Source organism: Dipodomys spectabilis, unplaced genomic scaffold (assembly GCF_019054845.1).
Source record: "Dipodomys spectabilis isolate Male_0828 unplaced genomic scaffold, ASM1905484v1 ptg000297l, whole genome shotgun sequence".
In the NCBI taxonomy this organism is placed as follows: domain Eukaryota; kingdom Metazoa; phylum Chordata; class Mammalia; order Rodentia; family Heteromyidae; genus Dipodomys; species Dipodomys spectabilis.
In genome coordinates, this window is record NW_024870974.1 from 3600371 (window position 1) to 3612978 (window position 12608).

Genomic DNA, 12608 nt, shown 5'->3' on the forward strand with positions numbered 1-12608 from the left:
ACTGGGTCGGCCAGCACCTTTGGGTCACGCCTCCTTGGCGAGCAGACGCCTCGCCTTTGATTGCCACTAGTTCCTGCAGAACTTCCTGCCCCGGGGCAGAAGCGGGTCCCTGCTTGGGTAGCGCTTGCTCCTGAGTTGACGCTTGAGACTGAGTCCCAAAAGGTCCTGGGACCCCCCCGAACACCCAGACGGGTTGGAGGAACCGTATCGGGATCCCTTGCGCCCCGCTTGAGGGGCTGCTGGGTGGGGGTCTTCTCTCTCCTCTCGTATTCACGCCCTTTGGGGCTTGGCGCCTCCGCGAGACCCCCCCCCCCCCCATCCCCTCTCCAGGAGATGGCCGTAAGGATGCGGGGCAAGGATTCCTCCCGCTGCCTACTCCTCCTGGCCGCGGTGCTGATGGTGGAGAGTTCGCAGCTCGGCAGCTCGCGGGCCAAACTCAACTCCATCAAGTCCTCTCTGGGCGGGGAGACGCCTGCCCAGGCTGCCAATCGATCTGCGGGCATATACCAAGGACTGGCTTTCGGCGGCAGCAAGAAGGGCAAAAACCTGGGGCAGGTAGGAATCCTCCTCCGATTTGTCCCCCCCACCCCCATATCCTCTTCTGAGTTAGACAGCAGCGCTCCTGCGCGCGCCGTTTGCCTGGGCGCGGGGCGGCGGCGCGCGATCAGTCAGGTGTGGCGCCGCTCGCTCCGCAGCGCGGAAGGGCTGCGCGGGTACCCGCTGCGGGGCGGTGGCTGGGGCGGTAAGTGCATGCCTGGGGTGGGCGGGCTGCTTTTCCATGTCTCCTTTGTGTGGGAAGTGGGCATAGCACGGAGGATGGAGACCTAGTGCGGGCCCCGTGGGAGAAAGTGGCCAGAATGGTCCTTCCGCGCCGTAGTCCAGGGATGCGAGGGATGAAGATGTCCACAGCAAGCGTTGCATGGACTCTACTGCCCCAAGCGCTTTTCATGCTCACTTGCTTAATCTTTACCACTTTGTGAGACTGGTGCTGTTGCGTTCCCACTCTTCAACCAAGTAAGGAGACACAGAGATCAGTGATCTTGCAAAAAGGAGCACAGCTTTTCTTTCCTTCCTTCCTTCCTTCCTTCCTTCCTTCCTGCCTGCCTTCCTTCCTTCCTTCCTTCCTTCCTTCCTTCCTTCCTTCCTTCCTTCCTTCCTTCCTTCCTTCCTTCCTTCCCTTCCCTTCCCTTCCCTTCCTCCCCCCCTCTCTCCTTCTCTCCCTCCCTCTCTCCCTCCCTTTCTCCCTCCCATAACCAGTGGCAAAGTAAGATTTCAGTCTGGGGTAGTGAGCAACCCGGGCTTGGAGCGCCCTTTCCATTTTACGACCTGGAGGCAGGACTCCCCCAAACTTGCGCAACTCTCCTCTCCCAACCACTTTTCACAGGCAGAGATCAATTCCAGTAGACGCGCGCTTGCGCTTCTGATTCAGGTAGACCTGTAAATCAATCTTCCGAGAGAATGAAAATAATGAGGTGACAACTGTCTAGGCGCCGGCGGGCGACGCAGCAGAAGACACCAGAGAGGCAACTTCCCGCTGGCGCCTCTCTTTCGGGCAGATGTTTTGGCAGTCACTTGCGAAGGCTTAAAGAGCTACACAGCGAGACTGGAGCGCTCACGCTGGGCACCAGCTGCCATCTGCCAGCGCCCAGCGGCCAGGAGAGGGGGCTCTGTGGGCACCAGGAACCACCGCAGCTCCACCTTCTGCTCCTTTTATGGGCAGCCAAAACCAAAGGCCTGTTTGCCAAACGCCACGCTCACTCCGCCTAAGTGTTAACCCCTGCTGGCTGTCCATGCCCAGCAGACTCGATTTCCGTGTCTGCTCAGAGTCGCTGCTGCGGGCCTGGCCTTGCGCGCCCCGGAGCGTCCGCCACCCAACAGGGCAGAGGCGGGCAGAGGAGGTAGGGTGAAGGTGGACAGATCAGACCTAAACGGACCGAGAGAGCCCCAAGGGATAGTTGTGTTCGTTTTGCAGTTGGAAAATGCTTTGCAATGTCCATCATTTCAGCTTTTCTCTCAAGGCATCACAAAGTATGCAATAGCAGGATTTTTTTTTTTTATATGAAATGCTCAAGGAAAATAAGACACTATACACATGCGTAGCGATGGGTGTGTGCACAAAAAGCTTCTGCGCACAGGCGCCTTCTCCTTTCCCAATGTACCTGGGCAGTTTCCACAGCGATGCGCCCAACAAAGTGTTATCAATGCATCTTGAGTTGGTGCAAGGGGTAGAAATGATGTATATTTTTGATCCAAATGGAAGACTTCTTTAATGCTCCTGACTTTGAATTCTACATTGTTGAAAAGCACTCAATGTCGAGATCCTCTAAGGACAGAGGGACCTACCAATCTTGTGCAATTCCTTTGGTACTAACTCTTCTGGGATTTTCCATAAAGCACTTGTTGATCCTGTTACACACGTTTGCTCTCTGATAACTGATGTTCCTCTACTAAGAATCAGTGGGAGAAGGAAGCACTGTCGCCCAGCTATGTCATTACACAGCGAGTGCACAGCAGGTCCCAGCCAAAACCCTAGCTTGTCTTTTGTATTTTGGTATTATACTTGTGAATAAATAGTTACAAAGGATGGGTTTCTATTTTGCTATTTCTCCAAATATTGACGTAATTATGCTCCCTAAAGAGAGATAACAATTCTACTTGCATCACCTCGATTTCAAGGTTTATTTGACAAATAAGCTGAATTTCTGATATGCTCTCTATAATTTAGCCTAGAAATATGAAATATGTACTATACTCGGCCATAATTGGTAAATCCTAAAATTTTGACAGCACAGCAAATAGTAACATATGGAGTTAATGGTAAAGCAAGTTCAAATGCTAGATTGTCCTCTTTATACAAGAGGACAGCTAATGTTTTCTATATTCTACTTTTCTCAGTTGTCTAGTGGATGAAGAAGCCAATAGATTTTTCTCTCTAGTAAATATTCAAAAGGAAATTCTCTGGTATCTCTTAACCTATCCCCAGAGAATATTCAAAGAATTTATCTTATCTTTGAATATGGATTCATCTGTTTTCTTTACTCCACCAATTACATGGTTACCAAAATTTTAGTATCCTTATTTTTCAAACGAGGATAGAAATTAGAGTCATGTTAAGAGGGAAGAAGCCATTTCTTTTGTAGAGAACACTCAATGATTGGCATGTAGCTGCACTGGATTTTTATTATCATAACAGCAAAGTATGAGCAGATCGAACACAAGCACCAAGCAAATAAAACCATCTACTTATATAATGCCATCCTGAGGACTAATAACTTTGAGTTTCTTCCCCTACCTTTATCCAAGATCAACAATGTTGAAATATATGCCTTTCAAAGATTAAAAAAATCCCCAACAACTTTAGGGTGCAATTTCAAATGGGCAGATTAGAAACAATCTTGGATCTTCTTGGTCTTAAATAAAAATTTAACAACTGCCAATTTTAATTTTCTAGGATGGAAAATTAAAGTAAAAATTTATAGTCATTGCAGAATAAGTTATTGAAGAAATTTATTAACCTACAAAAGCAAAAATGAGTTCAAATGTGTACCAAGGTTTACTTGATGAACTATGGTTTGTTTTTATCAGAGGGAAACATTCTTACTCATAGTGACTCTCATTGTTCCATAGGCTAAGTGGCTTATGTGTAAATTATGTTTAGAAAATGCGCCCTTAACTTTTAAGAACAGTTTAAAAGATGCAGAGAATAAAACACACTGTGCTCAGAAGTGTTAGGATTCTCAGCTTTAGATTTGCTTTCAAAGGCATAGCTATGGGTAACGGTGAAAACTGTCAAAGAAACTGAGAGTGAGAATATTCAGATGACTGGTACCGGATTAACAATTACTTACAATCTTTCTTGCCATTTAACAAAACAGTTTATGAATACAATATATCTTGGTCAATGTCATCCCTTTCAACATTCTCACCCAGCCCTCCCTGATTCACCCTTTTCACGTTCATTTTCATTTGAAGCATTTACTAGTGGATTTTATAAGGAAGTAAATGTGTAGATAAATATGAGGTAAATTAAGTTTCAGGACTGTTACTAATATATAGCATTGGCTATATTTATAGGAGAGAAACATTTTAATTCATAGCGATTCATATATTTCAGCTTCTTAGGAGAATATTTCATGTTTAAGGTCAAAGCAGGTTTAAACAAAATCTTCACTATCATGTGGACAAACGTATTTTGATTAGACACACTGTTGCTTGACATTTGTTCTGAAGTTTGCCATATCGAATTTTATGGGCCATCTTCAAACCAAATTAAAAATCATACTCAAGCAATTCAAACAACTTCCACCTTCACAATTCACAATTTTGTTTATGTGAATAAAAGGCTTAGATGTGTAGTGTGTTTGTAAGAATTTGTGAGAATTTCTTCACTGGGCCTTACTGAATCTAGCATGTGAATTTCATTTGAATGCAAGCGGTAGTATTTTGAAATTCTCTCCCAAGTGATGAGTAGAACAGTGACAAATAATTATATTTTCAATGTAGATAAGCTTCTTGGCATGTGTCTCCAAAGAGAAGCTGAAACTAGTGGAATATAATTTCTGACTCCATGGGTCTTTATTATAACTTGGACTGGAAGGCCAGTGGCTGAAGTGAAGTTCCACGTGAGATTAAAAGTGAAGTTGAACTCGAGAGTCAGTTAAAGAGCATTGATATTTCGGGATTGTATTTTCTTTAACAAGAGGCTCTCTGCACACACAAGCGTTCACGAACGAACTCCCTGAAATAAATTATATACTCTGGTTTTGTAGCTGATCGCTTCATTTTCTGCAATTGCCCATGACTTAAAAAAGAAAACAACAGCCTATCTTTCCTGCATTAGAGAGTAAATTAATTATTTCTGGGTAACAGCAGAAAGGCAAATAACTTTTCAGATTAAAATTTCCAAAATAGTTTAAAAGATTTTGAGATGGTCTACATTAAGATTCCTTTTCTTTCATTATAAACCATAAGAATTGATCGTTGATACAAGTGGAAGTTTACCTACAATATAGGTTTTAAAAAAACATTTTAACGATAATGTCAGTATGTGCATCCATCATTTTATTTTTTGTGCTAGACTAGAAAGAGGAAGAGGACAAGTTGACTTTAACTCACTCCAGCTGTGGCTCTGACCCTTTTGTAGTCTTTAGGATTCCCTCAGATACAAACTTTTGCCCTTCTCCTCCTTCTTAACATATTTCAAGTGCACAATTTCTAAAGATACTGCAAAGACATAGAACAGTGTTTGGTCTATTCCATTTTAGGAAAATATTGTCCCTTGCTCTTCTCTGTACAAACATGTTAAATGCTGAATATTGGATCATTTGTAAAGTTGCGGTAGAAACCTGTAATACTTAATATATTGACCATTTTAGTCATTCTTTGATATGGAGGTAAGATCAAAATACATTACAATCTTATTTCTATCTGCTACTCCCTGACAGTTTATTAAAGTTATTTTTACATCATTAAACCTCAATTTGCTTGTTATTTAAGCAAGACAAACCTGCTTTTAGTTATTTTTCTGATCACTGAAGAGATTTATGTGATGTGTGTGGCTGCATGAGTATCTTGCTAGGTCATTTTAAAAAAGAAATTTGAGTGAGAGATACAAAGAAATAAGAAAAAGATTAATTAGTACGTATTTATTTTTACATTCTGTAGCATCGGATTAAGATGACATAGAAAGATGAAGTATGGAATGTGTAATGAAAATATAGTACTTTGTTTTAAGGTAAATGGAGGTCACTGGTCTCTTTCTCCTGGATCCACTCTTGCCAGGAACTAGAACAGGACATCATATTTTTTCTCTAATTGTTGGATTTGTTGGGACAAATCTAAACCATTCTCTCAAACAAAGAGGTCAATTGATATAAATTATAGGAGTTGTTTTTTTTTAATAAGAACATCTGTACACAGGAAGAAAAGTCACCATCCAAATATTTCAAATAGTGGCTTTCCAATGTGTGTCTCATACAGATGACTTTGGGTCATTGCCCACTTTGGGTTAAAACCAATGACAAGGAGGCCATGGATGACACCACTATAAACGCTCCTTCGTACGAATTGTTTCTTGCATAATGGTAAACTGAATGAGAGAAACTTCAAGCCAGAAATTTCACCATCCTATTGAAATTGTTCCATTTTTAACTCAATGTAGGTAGCACTGAAAACAGAATTGCCATTCTCATTCTTAACTGCCATTGTTGCACCTGTACAACTGATTATATTTGTGGGATTTTTATCACTAATTTGGTTTATCTATGACCTACAAATCATAGATGAAGAAATATAAAAATCAATAAAACACAAAAGTAGTGAATTTTTTAAAGACTGTTTTTTCAAGAGTGTTGCTGATTTCTCTTCACTACCAAATAAAGTGATTATGGTACGTGAGTTATCCTTGAAAATATTTAGCAATATCTCTTTTAGTTAATTTACTTGTAAATGTATTGACATTTGTTATACCTAATAGATTAAATTTGAATATTTTGTTAACATAGAAAATAAAAAACATTGAATGAATGAGTACGTTAAGTGGAAAAAGGAATCAAAGCATATAATTAAAGTATCTTCTCAAGATGAGCAAGCTGTCAAACTCATCTTAAAAGATATTAGCTTTATCATGTGGAATAAGATAAAGCACGTGTTCTCTCGTCTGAAGATCGAAAGAACTGAGTGATCTTTTAATGTATTCTTTCCTTTAATCGGCTTGCAAAGAGTTCTGGTGCACAATAGTAAGAGGTAATACTGACTGATCGCATACTTGCTATCAAGCTTGACTCCAAATGTTTCATTTGCATTAACTCTTAATGTTCCAGGTGGCCTTTTGAAGCTAGTCTTAATATCATCCTTACTTTTACAAATGATGACACATTTAATAAATGATGAAACAGTCATAACGAAAACACAGAGAGCCTATGCAATTTGTGCAGTTCACCTAATAGTAAATGGAGAAAGTGGAAGTCCAAATGTTTGAACCTGTCTATTTAACCACCAAGCTAGGATGCTACATTGTTCTGGGTTTTAGAAGGAACGAGGACTTTTCTTTTACCATTCTCTCTTATATGTTGTAGCAACATGGGTTTAACTCTCGAGCTTTATTTAAAATTCACAACAAAACACAAAACCCTCAATTGCTGCCAACAACGCTGACATGCTGCGTATATTATTGTGCCACAGATGCACAGGCTGACAGCGTATCACTATATTATCGCCACCTCTGCCTCTTCTCACCTCCCTGCTGTGGAAGGTTGCTGTTGTCTAGGAAAATATGCACCCAGCTCTCTCACATAAAACACTGTGCAGCCCCTGTAGAAAGGGCTCCTGTTGGAAAGGTTCGTCTTTCCTTTATTTTTCTCATATCAGCGACTCTCACCCCTGTTCCAATCTCCCCAAATCTAGCACTGTCATGAGTCTGGTGTGTTCAGGACTTCTCAGTATCTTCTCTATATGACTTGACTGGTTTTTCTTATACTGTCATTTGATGGGGGGTTAGGGGGGTGGAGACACAGGCTCGTTATATGCCTTGCTCTTGCTTTTGCTTTTTTTCCAGCTGTGCCTTTCCAGAACCAGATGGTCAGTGTGAACATCATGGCACTCTAGTTTCCTATTAGGTCCTAAATACTAGCTTACCACTGACTAATGTAATGTCCTTGGAAAAGTCAATTTGTGTCTCTAGCCCCTTTTAAATAAAGGTTTATAAAGTAATTATGACAAGAATACCAATCATTATAACAGTTAAAATAGTTGACTTACTGTGAAGTAATGAGGCTACATGAGATAACACATAAAACTCTTCTGTACTAGGTGCTGGTGGCTCACTCCTATAATCCTAGCTACCCAGGAAGCTGAGATGTGAGGGTCACAATTTGAAGCCAGCTTGGGGCAGGAAAAGTCTGTGAGATTCTTTTCTCCATTGAATTACCAAAAAGCCAGAAGTAGATCTCAAGTGGTAGAGTGCTATCCTAGGAATGGAGGAAGCTAAGAGACAGTGTCTAGGCCCTAGAGTTGAAGCCTCAGTACAAGGACACACCCTCACCCTTCCCTCCACCTAATCTTAAAGCAGAAAGGACATCTACTGATCATGGTGATGTCTTTATTGCTGTTACCATTACAGAACTAAGCAAAGTTCAGGGCTCTTGGTTTGAAGTGGATGCTTAATCTAGACTAGAACATGCTGTGTGTGAAGGAAACAAATGAACTCAATTACACTGAGGCTGAGAATTACAAAACAGAACAAGACAAGACAAAATAAACACCAGCACACCCATGCTGTCATAGCTCCCTTACTGTATGTTCACATGAAAGGGATGGTGTCTCAATGTGTTCTTATAGAAAATGAACAAAGTAGCATATGAGTGAGGGAGTGGTGAAATTAGGCAAAAGACATGGATGTAAGATGTTGAAAAATACCACAGGAAATAGAGGTCCGGTCCTAACAACCCCAAGGAACCGAAATACTTAAGCAACATAGGACAGACTGCTGCCAGCAAATTACTCGGATGCTGTCCCAGGTCAGATAGCCTGCAGAGGCCGAGCCCTGGCGTCCTATGATGCATCTGGGCCTGCCCAGCTTGCTGGGAATTTGGAAGGCTGACTGTGGTCTTTTGCTTGTCAGCCATCTCTTCCAGAAGGACTTTGCTCTTAGAGGCTTGTTATTTCTATCTGACTCTTTATTTTAAAATGTTCATCTTGAGTCTTTATTCATAGTCCTCATCACACCTTGGAAATCTTTTAGTAATGTTGTACTGAGAGTGAAATTCATCTCCTGGAAATGTGTGATAAAGTTCTTATGTGTTAGAAACAGATTCCTTTCCTACAAGTGTTTCTACCTGGTAAGAGAATGAGAATCCTCATCTAAACAGAAGGCAGAGGGGAAAATGGTCCCCTAAAATCGTCTCAAGTTATGGTCAAATAGTGGCTTCCACATACCTTCTTGCTCATTCTAACGCCACTTCATTTGAACCCTCTGAAAATTGGATTGATGAAGGTTCATGTTAGTCTCAAACTCGAAATTTTCTGTCATCTGCAGTCTTTGGTCTATTTCTTATATTTAATTCATCACTTTATTTCTTTAATAGTCTGCTATTTCTATTTTCTTCTCTGGTACATTTTCCTCCACAGATCCCCCTATAACCATCCACTGGTAAACACTGGTGTTTCTTCAAGTCCTGTTTTATTTAGTTTTTTTTTTCTTCAATGATTTTTCTTTCGTTTTTCTGGAATCATTTGCCATATATGCAGCTATCTACATTCAGCTTGATAAACTCCTGATAAAGCATTTCTTTTCTGGAAACAACAGCAGCAACAACAAAATTCCTCCCAGAAGGAAAAGCAAGCTTCTTTATGCCTAAGGTCAGATTGTCACAACCAAGCAATAAGATTTTATAACTATCAAATCCCCTACAGATTCATGCAGGCTATAAGAATCAAACTAGATTTTCCCATGCAACGTTCTGTTTCACTAATGATGAGAGAAAAGTTGGTCATTTTCTGTCAAGACAGGTACTTTTTATTTGTTTATTTTTTTAAATTATTATTTATTTTTTATTGTGAAAATACTGTACAGAGGGGTTACAATTACATGGGCAAGATAATGAGTACATTTCTTATCAAGCATTGTAGCCTCCTCCTTTGTTTCCCCTTCCCATCCTTTCCCATCCTCCCCCCACCCCCCCCCACCCAACCCTCCCTGCCCCCTCCCCCAAAGTTGTAAAGTTCGTTTTCGACATAACAACTTGTACTTCTCATTGTTGCAACGGGTCCATCTGTATCCTTATTTAAACGACTTGTTTTCCCCTTCCCCTCAACAAATTATTTAGAAAGTTTGGTGTTTAAAAGACCTTCAATACTTTTCTCAAGGATACACTTGTTATTCAAGAGATTTACGTATAATTAAAATGTAAGAGTAATGGGGGCTGGGAAGGTGGCTCAGTGGTAGAGCGCTTGCCTTGCATGCTTGAGGCCCTGGGTTCAATTCCTCAGCACCACATAAGCAAAAAGAAAAAAAGCCGGAAGTGGTGCTGTGGCTCAAGTGGTAGAGCGCTAGCCTTGAGCTGAATTGCTGAGGGACAGCGCCCAGGCCCAGAGCTCAGGCCCCACGACCGGACCCCAAAGAAGTTGAAGATATAGATGGAAATGAAAAACTTAAAAAAAATCTACTGACTCTTGGTGGACATCGGCAAACTTGCACAGTAGGAGTTTTCTAGTGCTTTTCCTCTTGTGGAAGTATGAACTGAACAGTGATCACAGAGAAGTATTTTCACAAGAGTTGGGAAACCAGGTGAGATATTGCAGCACCTGGATATGGCACAGAAATAAGGAAAGATGCATGGGCTGGGAAGGTGGCTCAGTGGTAGAGTGCTTGCCTTGCATGCCTGAGGCCCTGGGTTCAATTCCCCAGCACCACATAAGCAAAAAGAAAAAAAGCCGGAAGTGGTGCTGTGGCTCAAGTGGTAGAGCGCTAGCCTTGAGCTGAATTGCTGAGGGACAATGCCCAGGCCCAGAGCTCAGGCCCCACGATGGGACCCCCCCAAAAAAATGTAAGAGTAATTACGACTTACGCTCATAAACATTACATATTATAAAATATGTAGCATACATAATTTTGAGATAATCTACACATTTTAAATATATACAATATTTATGTTTATAGTTTGGATTATGTACTAAAGAGTCACCTGCCTTATTGTTTGCCACTTTTTAAATGGCTGTTTATTAATTTTCAGTGTAACCAAGCCTCTTAACATTTACTCTTAACTCGATAGACTCTTAAAATGCTTGAATATGGGCTGAGAAGTTGGCTCAGTGGTAGAGTGCTTGCCTCGCATGCATGAGGCCCTGGGTTTGATTCCTCAGCACCACATAAGCAGAAAAAACCGGAAGTGGCGCTGTGGCTCAAGTGGTAAAGTGCTAGCCTTGAGCTGAAGAGCTGAGGGACAGCACCTAGGCCCAGAGTTCAGGTCCCACGACTGGATCAATAATAATAATAATAATAATAAAATGCTTGAATATTTAGGGCTAATGTAGTGGTGCATACCTGCAGTCCCTTGTAATCACAGGTGAGGTAGGAGGATCAATTATTCAAGGCAGATCAGTCTAAGGCCATCTTCAACAAAAGCGGAACTAATGAATAAGGAAATGAACTAAAAGAAAACTAAAAGTGAGCTAAAAGAAAATGCGTGAGAGGATGTGGCTCAGGAATTGGCTGCTTGCTGTGAGCCCCCAAGTTTGATCTCTAGTACTGCCCAAAAGAAAATAAAGTATAATGTGTGAATATTAGTGACCGAATGAGTTCACCAAATATGTATAACCATTATGGTTCAAATGGAAAGCTTTATAAATGACTCAGATCACCATTATATCATCTAAATATTTCAAGGACTTCTACAATAAAATGAACTAAAACTGGCTATTGGATATCACTTGTTTTTTTGACCTGGGGCCATGAGAGCTCAGAGATGTTTCATGATCTACCCACTGTGCCAGGCCTAACTCTTAGGAAAAAGGAAATCTCCCTTGAGCTTGGATCCTCTGACTCTTTAAATACCCAATGCAACACTTCCTGTGAAGTCTGCAGTAATAGATATGTAATAGTGCAAGAATTCAATTCAATTATTTTCAGTAGATTAAAAAGCTGAAGGGAAATGAACACACCGAGCTCTTTGTCAAATGTAAATTGGTACATGTTCAATGATATTATTAAGATTACAATGTCATGATGACAATTGTGTCAGTAGGTTTGAAACAAAATTAGCGAAAGCAAGTGACTTTGACTGGGTTGTCCTTGCTCAGTTTCTCAGGCCTGATACTTTAAGATGTGATTAAGGAAGAGTAGGACAGAGTATGCACCGGAATGCTGGAGACACAAGGAAAGGGAAGAGAGTAATGGTGACTTCTGAGAAGGAAACACAGATTGCTTGACCTTGGTCCAAGCTTTACTAGGATAGAGGCCAATGGCTTTAAAACTTTCCTGCCAGAGTCAGAACTAAGTTTTACATTGCAATCCAGTACTCCCTCTCACACTCCTGTTAGGAGTTCCAAAAATAAATGATCTGATGATAGTCAATGCAGTATGTCATTGAAAAACTTTAGATCGCCTATTCTGCTCTAGGCTATTCTCTTTGCATTTCTTTCTCTCTCTTCCTTCTCCAAAATGCTGGCCATGGCTCCATGAATTGTTTTATCAAAATCTATTATTTGAATAGCATTGACTCATAAGACTACGGCATTGTACAACTCAGGGTATTGTGTTTGGGGACCAGCCTTGATTTTAGGAATATCCTAGGGATATTGGAGGCAAGTAGTTATTCAAGGAAAAAAACATCTATATCCTCAGAACCCTCCCATTTCCCACTGTAAGTCTATCATTGGCCTTGATCGCTTTGCCCCATAACTGGCTCAACTTCTTCCTCTCTCTACACTCCAAGCAGTACATGGTGCATTTTTCTTTAAAAAATTATTTTTGGTGCTTCAGGCATGTTTTATCTGAATACTAGTGCTATTTCCTCTGGGAACATGCAATGTGTATCATTCTACTTTGTTTCTAAGAATTTTATATGGAAGACAGTTGCAATTTCGGCATAGAATAGTAAATAAATCTGAGA

General features: G+C 41.0%; 1 protein-coding gene across 1 annotated transcript in view; it reads left to right on the forward strand.

Annotated features, from left to right (window-relative positions):
* Nucleotides 1-325: 325 nt before the first annotated feature.
* Dkk2 (dickkopf WNT signaling pathway inhibitor 2) overlaps nt 326-12608 on the forward strand; it is a 96947-nt gene continuing 84664 nt past the window's right edge. Inside the window, exon 1 of the mRNA XM_042701890.1 lies at nt 326-555. Coding sequence (XP_042557824.1) covers nt 334-555 — 222 coding nt within the window. The 5' untranslated portion in view covers nt 326-333. The remainder of the gene's footprint in view (nt 556-12608) is intronic.